General features: G+C 39.5%; 1 protein-coding gene across 1 annotated transcript; it reads right to left on the bottom strand.

Annotated features, from left to right (window-relative positions):
• Nucleotides 1–12,133: 12,133 nt before the first annotated feature.
• LOC127102134 (uncharacterized) lies at nucleotides 12,134–12,793 on the bottom strand. Its single transcript, XM_051039546.1, has one exon. It carries the CDS (start codon nucleotides 12,791–12,793, stop codon nucleotides 12,134–12,136), a length of 660 nt encoding a protein of 219 aa, XP_050895503.1.
• Nucleotides 12,794–13,165: the final 372 nt, after the last annotated feature.

Below are 13,165 nucleotides of genomic sequence, written 5' to 3'. Positions count from 1 at the left end.
GTTATATGTGTTAGAATAGGGGTTACCTTGGGCGTAATTGACATGATCTGAGTTTGTGTCAGCTAGAAGATTACATTTAGCTATCGTGTTTCCTTGGGTTCCACAGATCTCGCATCCGGTTTGGATTGCGACTGCGGTAGCTACAGGGTTAATCGTTAAACTTTATACTTTTTGGGCTATAGCGTCCATTTTGGCACTCATATGGTCAAGGAAACTGACTTCGTAAATATCTCATTTGGTCTCTTTCCTCTCTATCGATGCTCGTTTCGTTCCCTATTGGTAATGGTTTTAGGCCATATCTTCAATAAGAGCGTAAGCTTCGGGGTATGGTTTGTTCATCAGAGCACCACTTGCGGCAGCGTCGATGGTCATTTTGGTATTGTAGATGAGTCTGTTATAAAAGGTATGAATTATAAGCCATTTCTCTAACCCATGGCGTGGACAAGCTCTTATAAGTTCTTTGTATCTTTCCCAAGCATCGAAAAGCGATTCACCATCTTATTGCATGAATCTGGTTATTTGGTTTTGTAGGAAAACGGTTTTACTTGGTGCAAAGTATCTATCAAGGAATACTTCCTTTAGGTCATTCCAAGTGGTTATAGAGTTTGCTGGAAGGGAATCTAGCCATGATCGGGCTTTATCTCTGAGGGAAAAGGGAAATAGTCTTAGACGTATCGCCTCAGGAGAAGCACCATTGGCTTTTAAGGTATCCACTAATTGAATAAAGACTTTTAGGTGTTGGTTCGGGTTTTTCGTAGGAAGACCGGCAAACTGGTTTTGTTGCACTAATTGTAACAGAGAGAGTTTTAGTTCAAAGCTATGAGCTGGTATGGCGGGCTTTACTATACTAGAGTGGGGCTCTTCGTTGGATTGTAGGGCGAAATCCTTAAGTGGTCTTTCGTTTTGGTCTTCTGCCATTTCTCTTTTAAGTCTTCGGAATAAAAGACGAGCTTGGACGTATCTTTCGGGTTCCTCTATTGGATCAACTAGGTTTCCGGTACAGTGAGTTCTTCGCATTGATCGGCTAAAAAGGATGCCTTAGTCTAGACGGTGTAACAACAGGGTACAAAATTTGACGTAATTGGTCCCCGACAACGGCGCCAAAAACTTGATGGGTTATATCCGCAAGTATACAGAGTATGTCCAATTAATATAAAAGATTATTGATCCCACAGAGACCAATGTCAATCTATAGATTACTATTGTTACGTTGTATATCTAAGGCTAATCGAAACAGAGTGTAATGCATATAGGAAATAAAAACAAATATTGAATTCAGACAAATAATACTGGAATGTGATTCACTTTGATCTAACAATATTCCTATTGTCTAGTAGTAACACTTACGGGGCAATATTTTCTTCTCGAAATAAAAGTTAATTAAACAGGAACCGTCGCGTTAGCGTAATTGGAACCGAGTTTTACTCTCTAATTTATACCTTTCATTTGTCACATATGGCCGGTGCTTACCCCGTTAAAGTAGTAAACTCATTTTTTCAGGAAAAAAACTCTTAGCTCAATTGAAAAGTGATTTTGATTTGAAAGTTTGACTTAAAATGGTTTCGGGCTTTCGCTCGGATAACCGGATCCTAAATCTATAAACGCGTCCGAAAATAGTTTTACAATCGCCTTCTAATAATATCAAAATTTACCAATTAATTAATAAAGCACTTTCGCTATTTTTATCAATTAAAAACTAACCAAATTTTATCTAAAGTGTCGGACGACTTTCGGTCTTACCTGACGTAATCACAGTTATTACGTAAATAGAAACAGGGTCCCATTTAGATAATGGCCGATCAATTTAAGTTTAGAAAAATTGTTTAAAATCAAAATCAGCCCCTACACTATTTCTACAGAAACAACATATGGAGTACCGTCAATACCATTGTCTTGGACGAATGACTCGTCGGACAATGATGCTCCCAAAAGGATCTACTCTAAGTGTGACGTCTCATGTCAACCATAATCACAGAATAACTCCACGGAGGTCAAACACGACTCTAGTCATGTTACTATCCTGCGTGCGTACTCAAGCTCAAGTATAGAGCTTCTCTCTCATGTATCACCAGCCCAACCCAAACAACAACGCATATAGATCTCCAGGATGCCAAAATGCGATAATAAAGTAAATAGCAGATAATGTAAAGCGAGTAAGGCATAAAGATGAACACCTAGAAACTAGCTAGAAAATAACCTAAACTAGGCTCGACTCCTTTTAGCGACTAGGAAGTACTCCAAGTAGCGAAGTATCCCCAGCAGAGTCGCCAACTAAAGCTAGCAGAAATATACCCAAACGTATCGCACGGTCGAATATACAACAGAGTCGCCATCGAACTTTATTTATCCCCAAAGGGAAGGAAAAACATTAATAAAACCCAGGGGAAAGAGATATATTGGGTAAGGAAGTCGGTTATGCAAGGGGAAGGTATTAGCACCCCAAACATCCATGGTACTCCATGGGAACCGTTTGGATTGTTCTCGCTCGAATAGGTGTTATCTAAATATTACTCGCGAAAGAATAAGGGGAAAGTAAGGGAAATAGATAGAGTGCTCGGTGAGGATTGGGGCCCTCATGCCTACATATCCTCTTAGTGCAATAAGGAATTCAGAGCTCCGTAGTTCAAGGAACTAGTGGTATGAGGAGAAAAGAAGTGTGATCGAAGTATTGTTTGAACCAAAGGATAATGTGTTTGAACTCCAACAAGGGTGGAAACATGAACCAAAGAGTAAACAGGTTTGAACCGACAAGTGAGGGCGTATAATACTTGTATCACTGTACGGGGACAACTTGGAAAGAGAGGAATTAGGTGTTTGGGATAAGGGCCAAACAACTCTTGGTTCACATGGAGGTACAAGATGGAGCACAAAGGTGTAATGTATTTGGCTCAAAGAATAAGGTGTATCACGTGGAGTAAAGGAAGGTAGTTATGAGTGTATCGCAAAGTGAACGGAGTGAAGTGACCAAAGTCACAGAATTGGATATTTGGTGATAAGTGACTGAAGAAATATTGTTTGAAATCTAAAGGTGAAAGTGTATTGGAATCCATAAGAGAAATGAGATTTCTACCATAGAGGGAAACAGCTCTGACCGCGACAGGGTGTTAGCCAAAAAAGCAGGAATTAAATGTTTGGTTCGAGGACCAAACAACTCTAGGTATGAAATGCGGACTATTCATTAGGCGTCCTAAAAGGGTGTATATGGAATCCCAAAGAAAGTGTATCTCGATGTCAAAGAGACAGTATGTCATTGGGTGAATGACTTATGATCGAAAGTAGGTAATGGATTATGACAGATGTGGATGATGCCCTAAGGCGAAGGAGGAATAATTAGAAGTATGCTCTCCAAGGATTCGCATCCTCGTGCCTACGTATTCTCATCGTGCAATGAGAAAGCCATAGCAATCGTAGTTCGGAACTATGAGAATAGAGAGAGAGAGAGAGAGAGAGAGAGAGAGAGAGAGAGAGAGAGAGATATGTTTGTCTAAGCAATAAGGACTCACAAGACAAACACATCTTTGAGGATGAATTGCAGTACTGGAGTGCAAGGAGTTGTGTGTCACTTGCTAGGGAATAGACAATTCGAGATCAAATCAGGATAGTAGCTTGGATCCAAGAAAGGGATAAACTCTTAATCGAAGAGCAAAATGGCGTATTAGCCAAAAAAGAATGAATTAAATATTTGGGGTAAGGGCCAAACAAATATCGATTGAGGAGGTGGACTGTCGTTATCATCCTAAAAGGATAGACAAGGAGTCCAAGGAGAAATGTGATTGATCTCAAAAAGGTGGTATAAGTTGAATGAATGGATAATGATCCATGGGATAGAGAAGGTGATTGATAAATAGGATAGCTCGCGAAGAAACTGGGTTCTCCTACCTACGTATCCTTATAGTGAAATAAGGAAATCAGAGCTTTTGTAGTTTAACCCACTAGGGCTGAAAACAAGATGATGGAGGCAAAAGAAATGAATGATTGAGATTGAATTGATTAGAATGGAATGATTAAGAATTGAATAGAAAGAAGAATGGATAAACTTGATAGTTACTGGATAAGAATCACACTAAAGTCTATGGGTAAAGGTGGATACGATAAGCAACAAGCCAAATGTCTCGCACCCAAAGATATCTAGAATGAGTGCAGGAAAGCTCCAATCTCATTCCTTCTTTACCATTTAAGGCTCGTGGCATGTAAATCTCGTCTTAACTTTTCAAGGGGAGAAAGAAGAATCTTTGTAGTTATTTCTTGTATTGATGAATGAAATAAGAGGATGAAGTGATAAGAGACTTGGCAGTTGATTGATAGGAATCACACTAAAGTATATGAATAAGGGCGAACGCTTCGAATATTTGGGGCATATACCCCATACGCAAATTCACTCTAGACGAGGATGGGAGAGACTCCGTCTCGTCATTCCCTATTACTTAAGACTCGAATCGCATGATACTTCTCTTGACTGACTAGTTGTTGGTGAAGAACCTTTGTTGTTGGCCCTTGTGTTGATGTTGTCTTTGCATGAAGAAGACTTGGTAGTTTAATCGATTCGTATTGTACTAAAGTCTATGAATAAGGGAAAACGCTTTGAATATTTGGGGCATACGCCCCATATGCAAAGTCGCTCTAGATAAGGATAGGAGAGACTACATCTCATCATTCCTCATTACTTAAGGCTCGTTTCGTACAATTTGAATCATATTTACCAAGTGTTGACCTTTGATTTATCTTGTATAACCCGCTGCTTGGTATGACTGAGGATGCCTTGATTGATGATCTTGACTTGAGTCCTTAAGCTCCACAGCTTGGAAGAAAAGTCTTATTAAGTGATCAAGGGTCTTTTGGTCACTCAATTTAGACGGTGGGATTATACCAGTTCAAAGGATTTAATTAATCAAAATTGCTTTTGATCAATTTAATCATGGATTTTGTTTTGTTTTTAGGGAACTAAGTTTGGATCTAATCAAAATTAGTAATTGTTACAAACTACCCTAAGGGATCCTATATTAGAAATTTGATTAAAAATTCTAAGTTATAAATCCTAAGGGAGCATGTGCAAATTGGTCAAAATATTGATTAAAAGGCCTACGTTAGGTCCTAAAATTGTAAGGAAGTGATTGAATTCTATGTCATATTCTAATCCTAAAGGGATCATGTAATTATATCACAGAAATACCAAAATAAGTCCATAAGGGCAAAATGGTCATTTACAAAATATATCAAATTCTATCCATGGCCTAAATTTGATTAAATCCTAAAGATGAATTCTAATCCTAATATTGAGAATGGTGTAATTCTAAATTTAATCAAAGCCTAATTGTTTCTAACTAAACCTAATCAAAATTCCTAATTAAAATTCTAAGGGGAAATCCTAATTAAATTCTAATGAAAATTCTACTTAGATTTTAATATCCTAATGAAAATCATAATATCCTAAAATCAAGATTCTAATTTTAACTTCAACAATTAACATAATTAAACTAACATTGTGCTAATTAATCTAATCAAAATTGTAAAAATAATAAAAGAAATTGCCATTAAACTAGGAGGTGTGGATTGGAAAACAGAAGTGCAAACAACAATTGGTTAGTGGGATGCAGGATGAGCCCAATGCAATTTTTGGTACAGGAAGCAGCTATTCCAAAAAGATGTGTGAAACAAAAATAAACCTGGGCTGTGTCTGAGCCCAATAAAAAATTTCAAGCGCTCAAAGGGGTGCGCGTTGGAAATGCGTGGGGAATTAGCAAAAGGGTTAATGGGCTTGACTAAGCCCAATTCTACTGCTCTTCAAAGTCCTTGGGAGGGTATTGGTAATAGAAGGTGTATGATAAGTAAATTAGTGGGGCTAATTGAACTAAGCCCAAACCTCACACCTCTGTTGACTTGTCCAAGTCAACAGAGTTCAAATGAATTCTAACGCACGCTCAACTTCACCCCTTCGTTCACTGTGGTTCGTCGCGCCGGCGTCTGTCGCCGACGCCGGTGTTGGCTTACATCTAACCACCACTACCATTATAAGTGCGATAACAAGCTAAGTATGAACGTGGAAATGTAATTGTGAAACAGTTCCTATACCGGTTGAATCGAACAACTAAACGGAAGAACCCTATCGATCTACAAGTTAAATTAAATCGTGCTTGGTGCAAATCAATCCCCAATACTATGGGGCTTCAATTTCCTACTTCAAATACTGCAATTTGGTGTTCTCAAAGCAAGAAAATGCCACTGAATAAGAAATGACATACCGGAGAAGATGATCGGAAAATCCACCGGTAAGTTTCCCGAACTTGACTCTTTCTTCTTCTTCTTTTTTCTCCTTCTTCTTCTTCTTCTTCTTCTGAACTAGAACAATGAAAGGAGAATGTAGTGGCTTAGCTCAAGCGAAATTGAAGCTTCGATGTGAAGCTTCAATGGCTTCTAGGAGAAGATAGAGCTCTGAGTAGGGTGAGGGAAAAGATTGCAATAGAGAGAATGTGCAGGTTCCAGCAAAATTCCAAGGGTCCTGAAATCGTGAATGATGAGTTTCTTAAATAGAGCTTAGGTTTGGAAAATGTTCGCTTTGGAATGAGTTTAGGAGTTAGTTAAGTGTGGTTACGAGTTAGTTAAGTGTGACTCACTGAGTTAACTGATAACTCAGTTAGTTAATATTGACTCAGTTAGTTAGGTTAGCTTGAGTTGATTAATGAGTGAGTGAAATGAAACTTGACTGGCTGTTGTAGGTTAAAATTAGATTACAGTCATGTTGAAATGATTTTGATAACCTGTTATTTATGTTGCAGGTTGGGACCATAAGTAACTCTAGTTTGGTTTGAAGTGAAGAATAGCTTGTAGTGTGAGTGTTAATAGACTGGCTGTAGCAGGTAACATCATAGCTAGGTGATGAAGCCATTAGACCAAAGACAACATGTTGAACTGGTAATTGTCAAGGGCAAGTATGTCCTGGTTTGTATTTTGAAGTGATGAATGTGATGTTTTGGTTCAATATTTGCTTGTTTCTTCTCACTGTTTCTATTCAAATCCCTGCCTTTGCTTGTTTCCTCTTGCTGCAACATGATTTGGCTATGGTCTTGCCTGTTGTGTGAGTCATTTTTCAATTCAGCAGGGTTCTTCTATGCAAAACTCATGTTGATTCTGGGTTCTGCAGGACCATAACATTTGCTTCCAAATTCCTGTCTCAATGATGGCCCCGAGGACAAGTCATGTGATCCTACTGTGTTGGTGACTCCACTTGGCTTGTTGCAGGCCTTGAGGTATGTCTCATTTTGGTGACTTGATTGGTGTTGAAATAGATTAGAGCATGATGCCATAACTTACATCTCTACTGCATTGGCCAATGGTGTTAATTTGCATTGCATCTAGCCAAGTTTGCAATGACTTTAAAGTTGGATTTAGTATGGCCCTGGATTATCCAATACTCTTGACTTGGTTTGCCTTGTAACCACAGTTTCACTATGTTAAGCCAGGTCAGTCCAAAATCCACTCTTGTTGCTTATGCCTTGCCTTACCCTGTTAAATGAAATTGATGATGGGTTGCAGGATGTTGTTGGCTCAAGTTTGTTGTGTGTTGTAGGACATGATTCCTATTGGTGATACTGCGGATACTACTAATGTGATACAGGCAAAACATTGCATTGACTACAGGTTCTCTTTGGTGGATGAATTTTTTTGCTTGCACTGCTTGAATGTTGTTAGCATCCTTCATCTGTGTTGAGTAATGTTGTTGTTGGTTCAATCATTTAGATCAAATGTAAGGAGGCAAGTGGATAAAATTTCTACCTTCAGGTCTACTGCATTCCCTCCATGCGCTACTTGTGTCCAAGGCTGGTAACACTTGTGTAGATTGATTTTGCAGTGATGAACAGGGATAATGCAGGTTATGTTGGAGCTTCCTGCTAGGCTAGAACTGGAACTGACATGAGATTGTGGTATTGCTGCAGGATACAACCTTGGCAATCCCTATGGCCTGGCTTGCAAAGTGGTTTTGTTGATGCCTTGGGATCCTGAATGTGTTGCTTGAAATTATGTTGGCATGCTTAATGTTTTGTTCAACTGTTGCAGGTAATGTGCTTCAAGATGATTCAAATAAAACAATACCATAGGGTACTCAGGCTGTAGAATGATTGATGGATCCCTGGAAATTGTTGGGATGATGCTTGATCTGTTGGTTCTACAAGCTTGTGGACATGGCATGACTCTATTATAGGATAGCAAGGAATGGCTTGCTGCTGCAGCTAAGGTAAGATTGCCTTGGTTCATGGCTTGGTAGGATTTGGATGAACTGGTATTTGAATTGCCTGTGTGTGTTAGGTTCATTATGCAAAGTTCCATTATATGTGTCAAGACTGATTTGTTTGAATGGCTTCGCTGCAGGTTGCAGGGGTTTGGTTCAGGTGTGCTGCAACAAGATATTAGGTAAGGCAATGTGCAACATGATCTTGAACTAACTGTTATAGCAGCAGGGCTATCATGTCATGTATTTCCATTGGCTTGATCATATATTTACATGGTTTGATGTGTTGTTTTAGGTTACAACCAAGGTTGATAAGCAAACCAAAGCCAATGGTCATTGATTCCAAAATGTTAAGGCAACATAGAGTGCACCATGTGATTTACTTGCAATGGAAGCAAATTAAGAGAAAAAACCATCAACAAATATGAAGATTGGATGAATCATTACATCAAGAGGCTAAGCCAAGTTTGGATGATCAAGGGCAAATGAGGGTTGACTTTGGTCATAGTTGACCAAAAATTCAACTATTGACCAAAGTTAACAAATGGTCAAAATTGTATTTTCCTTGTGATTTCTTTGTAAGTGGACATTGAATCAATTGTTATGATGGAATTTTGGGTTTTTAGATTTTGGGTTGACTTTGGTCAAAGTTGACCAAAAAGTCAACTATTGACCAAAGTCAACGATTGGTCAAAAATGTCAAGACTTGTATTTTCTTATGTAGAATCAAATATAATGGCTTAAAATGACATGAAAATGGATTGAAATGGATTAAAAATGATTTGAAATTGGTTTTATAATTTTTTTTTATGACTTGAATGCTTGACTTTGAAAAAGAAAATAACTTGACTAACAATATATGTTAACAAGGCCATGAAATGAGGGTATAAGATTAGGGTTTGAATTGGATATCCATGAATCAAATGGCATGATTAGAAATTGGCTTGTGACACAAGAAGACTGGTTGTTTGGATGACCAAGACCATAAGTGTATCAACAATCACATGAGCAATACCATGACTTTAGGCCAAGACCTATGCCCATAGAAGACCAAAGTAGGGTTAGTCCAAACATTATTGATAAAAGGTAAAGATTGAGGGGTCATGGATGCACAGTTAGGCCACCAAGTCATCTGATTCACCATCTCCAAGATTAGGGTTTCCCTGAGGCTTACCCCTCAAGCAAGTCTTTTGAATCAAGCCATAAGCTCCAACCATCTAGTGTGTGAACTTGTATTAGGGTTTTGAAGACCAATACAAGGCCTAGGTAAGCTCCATGAGATCATGTCTTGAGGAATTAGGGTTTTGAAGACCCTAGAAGATTGCCTGGTGAAGCTTTTGTTGAAATCAAACCTTCACCGCCATAATTAGGGTTTCATATCCCCCATGTTGGTAACATGGTTGGCCCACATCCTTGGGCTTTGGTATCCACACAAACCCTATCTTTATAAGCCTATGTTTCTTATGAATCCATGAGGAATGATGCATGTGGGTGAATTATGAAGGTATGCAAGTGATCTCCTGATCAAGTGATTGTACTAATAGGTGAGAAAAGGGAAGGGCAAATTTTGGGGTACAACAACTGCCCCTATTTAATCTTCTTGAACCTGAATACCAGAATTGCGGGAGCTTTTCGGGTATTCGAGGTGGAAGGTGATTAAATACCTATGTGCCCGAAATTTGCCCAAACAGGTGGTCGAAGTTCTATCACCAGTGTAGGGAAGATGCTTTATGTAGTGCATGATGTTTGCTTATTTTTTACGATGCATGTTTGTTTGCTTATTTGTCATTTGTAGGGATTTGTCTTTATTGTGATGGGAAATATGACTCGTCATCGAGGATTAGAACATGATTGCCAAGAAGTTTAATTGGTGCCGACACTACCATTGAGGAATTTTCTGCCTGTTAAGGAACACTGAAAGGTCGGAACCCACATGGTGTCCCAGCTGATTGGATGCCACAGGTATCCAAGTAAAACTATTGTTGAGTCACCGGTCACCTATCAGGTTTATCGGGTTTTAACAGTAATGCAAAGTGTTTCTCTTTAGTGTAGCTTTTTATTATTCCCCAAAATTTTAAAGCATTATGTGAGTAAGACAAGCCAATTATTTTGCATATAAAACATAAAATAAAATGTTTGATGGAATAACTGAATTTTATTGATATATAATATGTACATATGGTGAGTACAAGGATGCAGACGCCCTTAATAAGGACGTTGCAAAAATTGAAAAAATAATTGAAATGGCAATGGAAAATATTTTTGTATGATTTTCTCCATTGATTACAACATTGCCCTCATTCTACCATATAACTTGTATCCCCAAAACCTTGCTTCGACTGACGGTGATTGGATCGGTCCTTGACCCTCTGATGTCTAGCTTGTAGCGTATGGGCTCAAGGATCATAGTCAATGCCTTTGTCCTAACTTTTGCCTGGACCTTTCAATTCTTTTTGTCCACCGGGATTCTCCTTTTTTCCTAAGCCGCCCTTTCGGGTTTTCGGCTTAGCGAGCTTCATATGTGTTCCCTAACTTTTGCATGGACAAATCATTTTTTGGTCCATCGGGATAGCCATTTTTCATAGATTCACCTTGCGGAGGTTAATCTAGCGGGCTTTCATCATTTCTTTTTAGGCATAATATTTTTTGACTATGTCTGCATTCACTGGCGAAGGCAAATCTTCCCCATCCATTGTGGTGAGGATTAGAGACCCACCTGAGAAGGCCTTTTTAACGATGAAAGGTCCCTCATAGTTGGGAGTCCATTTGCCTCGCGGATCTGAGTGAATGGTAGAATACCTCTTGAGCACGAGTTCTCCAACGCGGTACGCACGAGGAAGAACCTTCTTGTCAAAAGCTTGTTTGAGACGTCTTTGGTATAGCTGACCATGACAGACGTCCGTCAAACGCTTCTCTTCAATCAGATTCAGCTGGTCATACTGAGATTGAACCCATTCAGCTTCATCAAGATCAACTTCCATGACGACCCTGAGTGAAGGAATCTCGACTTCAATCGGTAGGACAACCTTCATTCCATAAACTAGAGAGTATGGAGTTTCCCCAGTGGATGTGCGGATCGAGGTTCTGTAGCCGTGCAGAGCAAAGGGTAACATCTCATGCCAGTCCTTGTATGTCTTGACCATCTTCTGGACGATTATCTTGATATTTTTGTTAGCTGCTTCTACGGCGCCGTTCATCTTGGGCCGATATGGTGAAGAGTTGTGGTGCTCGATCTTAAATTCTTCGCACAACTCCCTCATCATAGTGTTGTTGAGGTTACTGGCGTTGTCAGTGATGATCTTGCTAGGTATTCCATAGCGGCAAATTATTTGTTTCTTGATATACCGGGTAACCACTTGTCGAGTGACGTTGGCATACGAAGCAGCTTCGACCCATTTCGTGAAGTAATCAATGGAGACTAGGATGAATCGATGTCCATTCAAAGCTTTGGGCTCTATCATCCCAATCATATCGATGCCCCACATAGAAAAGGGCCATGGAGAAGTTAGAACATTCAACGGAGTTGGTGGCACGAAGATCTTATCACCATATATCTGGCACTTATGGCATCTTTTACCAAAATTATAGCAATCAACCTCCATTATTGTCCAATAATAACCATCCCGAAGGATCTTCTTGGCCATAGCAGGACCCTTCGCATGTACACCCTTGCAGCCCTCGTGTATGGACTTTATGATTGTACTAGCTCCGTGTCTATCCATGCATCTGAGCAGTACAGAATCATAATTCCTTATCGGTAATGGATATACCCTCGGGATATTGCTGTTTCTCTAGAAATGTTTTTATATCGTAGAACCAAGGCTTATCATCAGGATCATCCTCGATTGGTAGACAATGCGCTGGTTCATCTAAGTGGTCAATCTGGATGGACGGTGCTTCATTCTTCCATTAGACTTTGAACATAGATGCTAACGTGGCTAGAGCGTCTGCTAACTGATTTTCTTCCCTAGAAATATGGTGGATAGAGATTTCATCAAAATAGGGTATCAGTTTTCTGATATGCTCTTTATAAGGTATCAACTTGCTATCCTGAGTCTCCCAATCTCCTTTCACCTGATTGGTTACCAGAGCTGAATCACCGAATACCTCAAGAATCTTGATTCTCAAGTCGATTTCCGCCTCTAAACCGTAGATACATGCTTCATATTTCGCCATGTTGTTAGTGCAGTCAAAACACAATCTAGCGGTAAAGGAAAGGTGGAAACCAGTTAGAGAAGTGATAACATCACCTATACCATGACCTCGAGCATTGGAAGTACCGTCGAACATGAGCGTCCATCGCGATCCTAGTTTGGGGCCTTCCTCAGGGCTTACCTCGAAGCCTGGCATAGTGAAGTCTCTGATAAACATGATGTCTTCATTTGGAAAGTTAAACCTCAAAGGTTGGTAACCTTTGACAGGCAGGTGAGCGAGATAGTTAGATAGAACACTCCCTTTTATTGGTTTTTGGGTCACATACTGTATATCGTACTCGGTTAACAACATTTGCCACCGAGCGATTCTACCAGTAACGGCAGGCTTTTCGAATATATACTTTATCGGATCCATCTTGAATATCAATAAAGTAGTGTGGCAAATCATATATTGTCTCAGGCGTCGAGCAGCCCAAGTCAAAGCACAACAAGTCTTCTCTAAAAGTGAGTATCGGGTCTCACATTCAGTGAATTTCTTGCTGAGATAGTAGATAGCATGTTCTTTCTTGCCTGTGTCGTCGTGTTGACCCAGAATGCAACCCATGGATTCATCAAGCACTGTGAGGTACATAATGAGCGGCCTACCGGGAACCAGTGGTATCAAGATTGGTGGTTCTTGCAAGTACTTTTTTATTCTATCGAATGTCGCTTGGCAATCATTTTTCCACACAATCAATTGGTTCTTTCTCAACAATTTGAATATCGGTTCGCAAGTAGCCGTTAAGTG

Source organism: Lathyrus oleraceus, chromosome 7, assembly GCF_024323335.1.
Source record: "Lathyrus oleraceus cultivar Zhongwan6 chromosome 7, CAAS_Psat_ZW6_1.0, whole genome shotgun sequence".
Taxonomy (NCBI): Eukaryota; Viridiplantae; Streptophyta; class Magnoliopsida; order Fabales; family Fabaceae; genus Lathyrus; species Lathyrus oleraceus.
This window is presented reverse-complemented; position numbering and strand designations above follow the sequence as displayed.

What these genes read in the sequence shown, in the direction of transcription:
- LOC127102134 (XM_051039546.1), bottom strand. Translation starts at nt 12,793, where the DNA reads ATGGATCCGATAAAGTATATATTCGAAAAGCCTGCCGTTACTGGTAGA.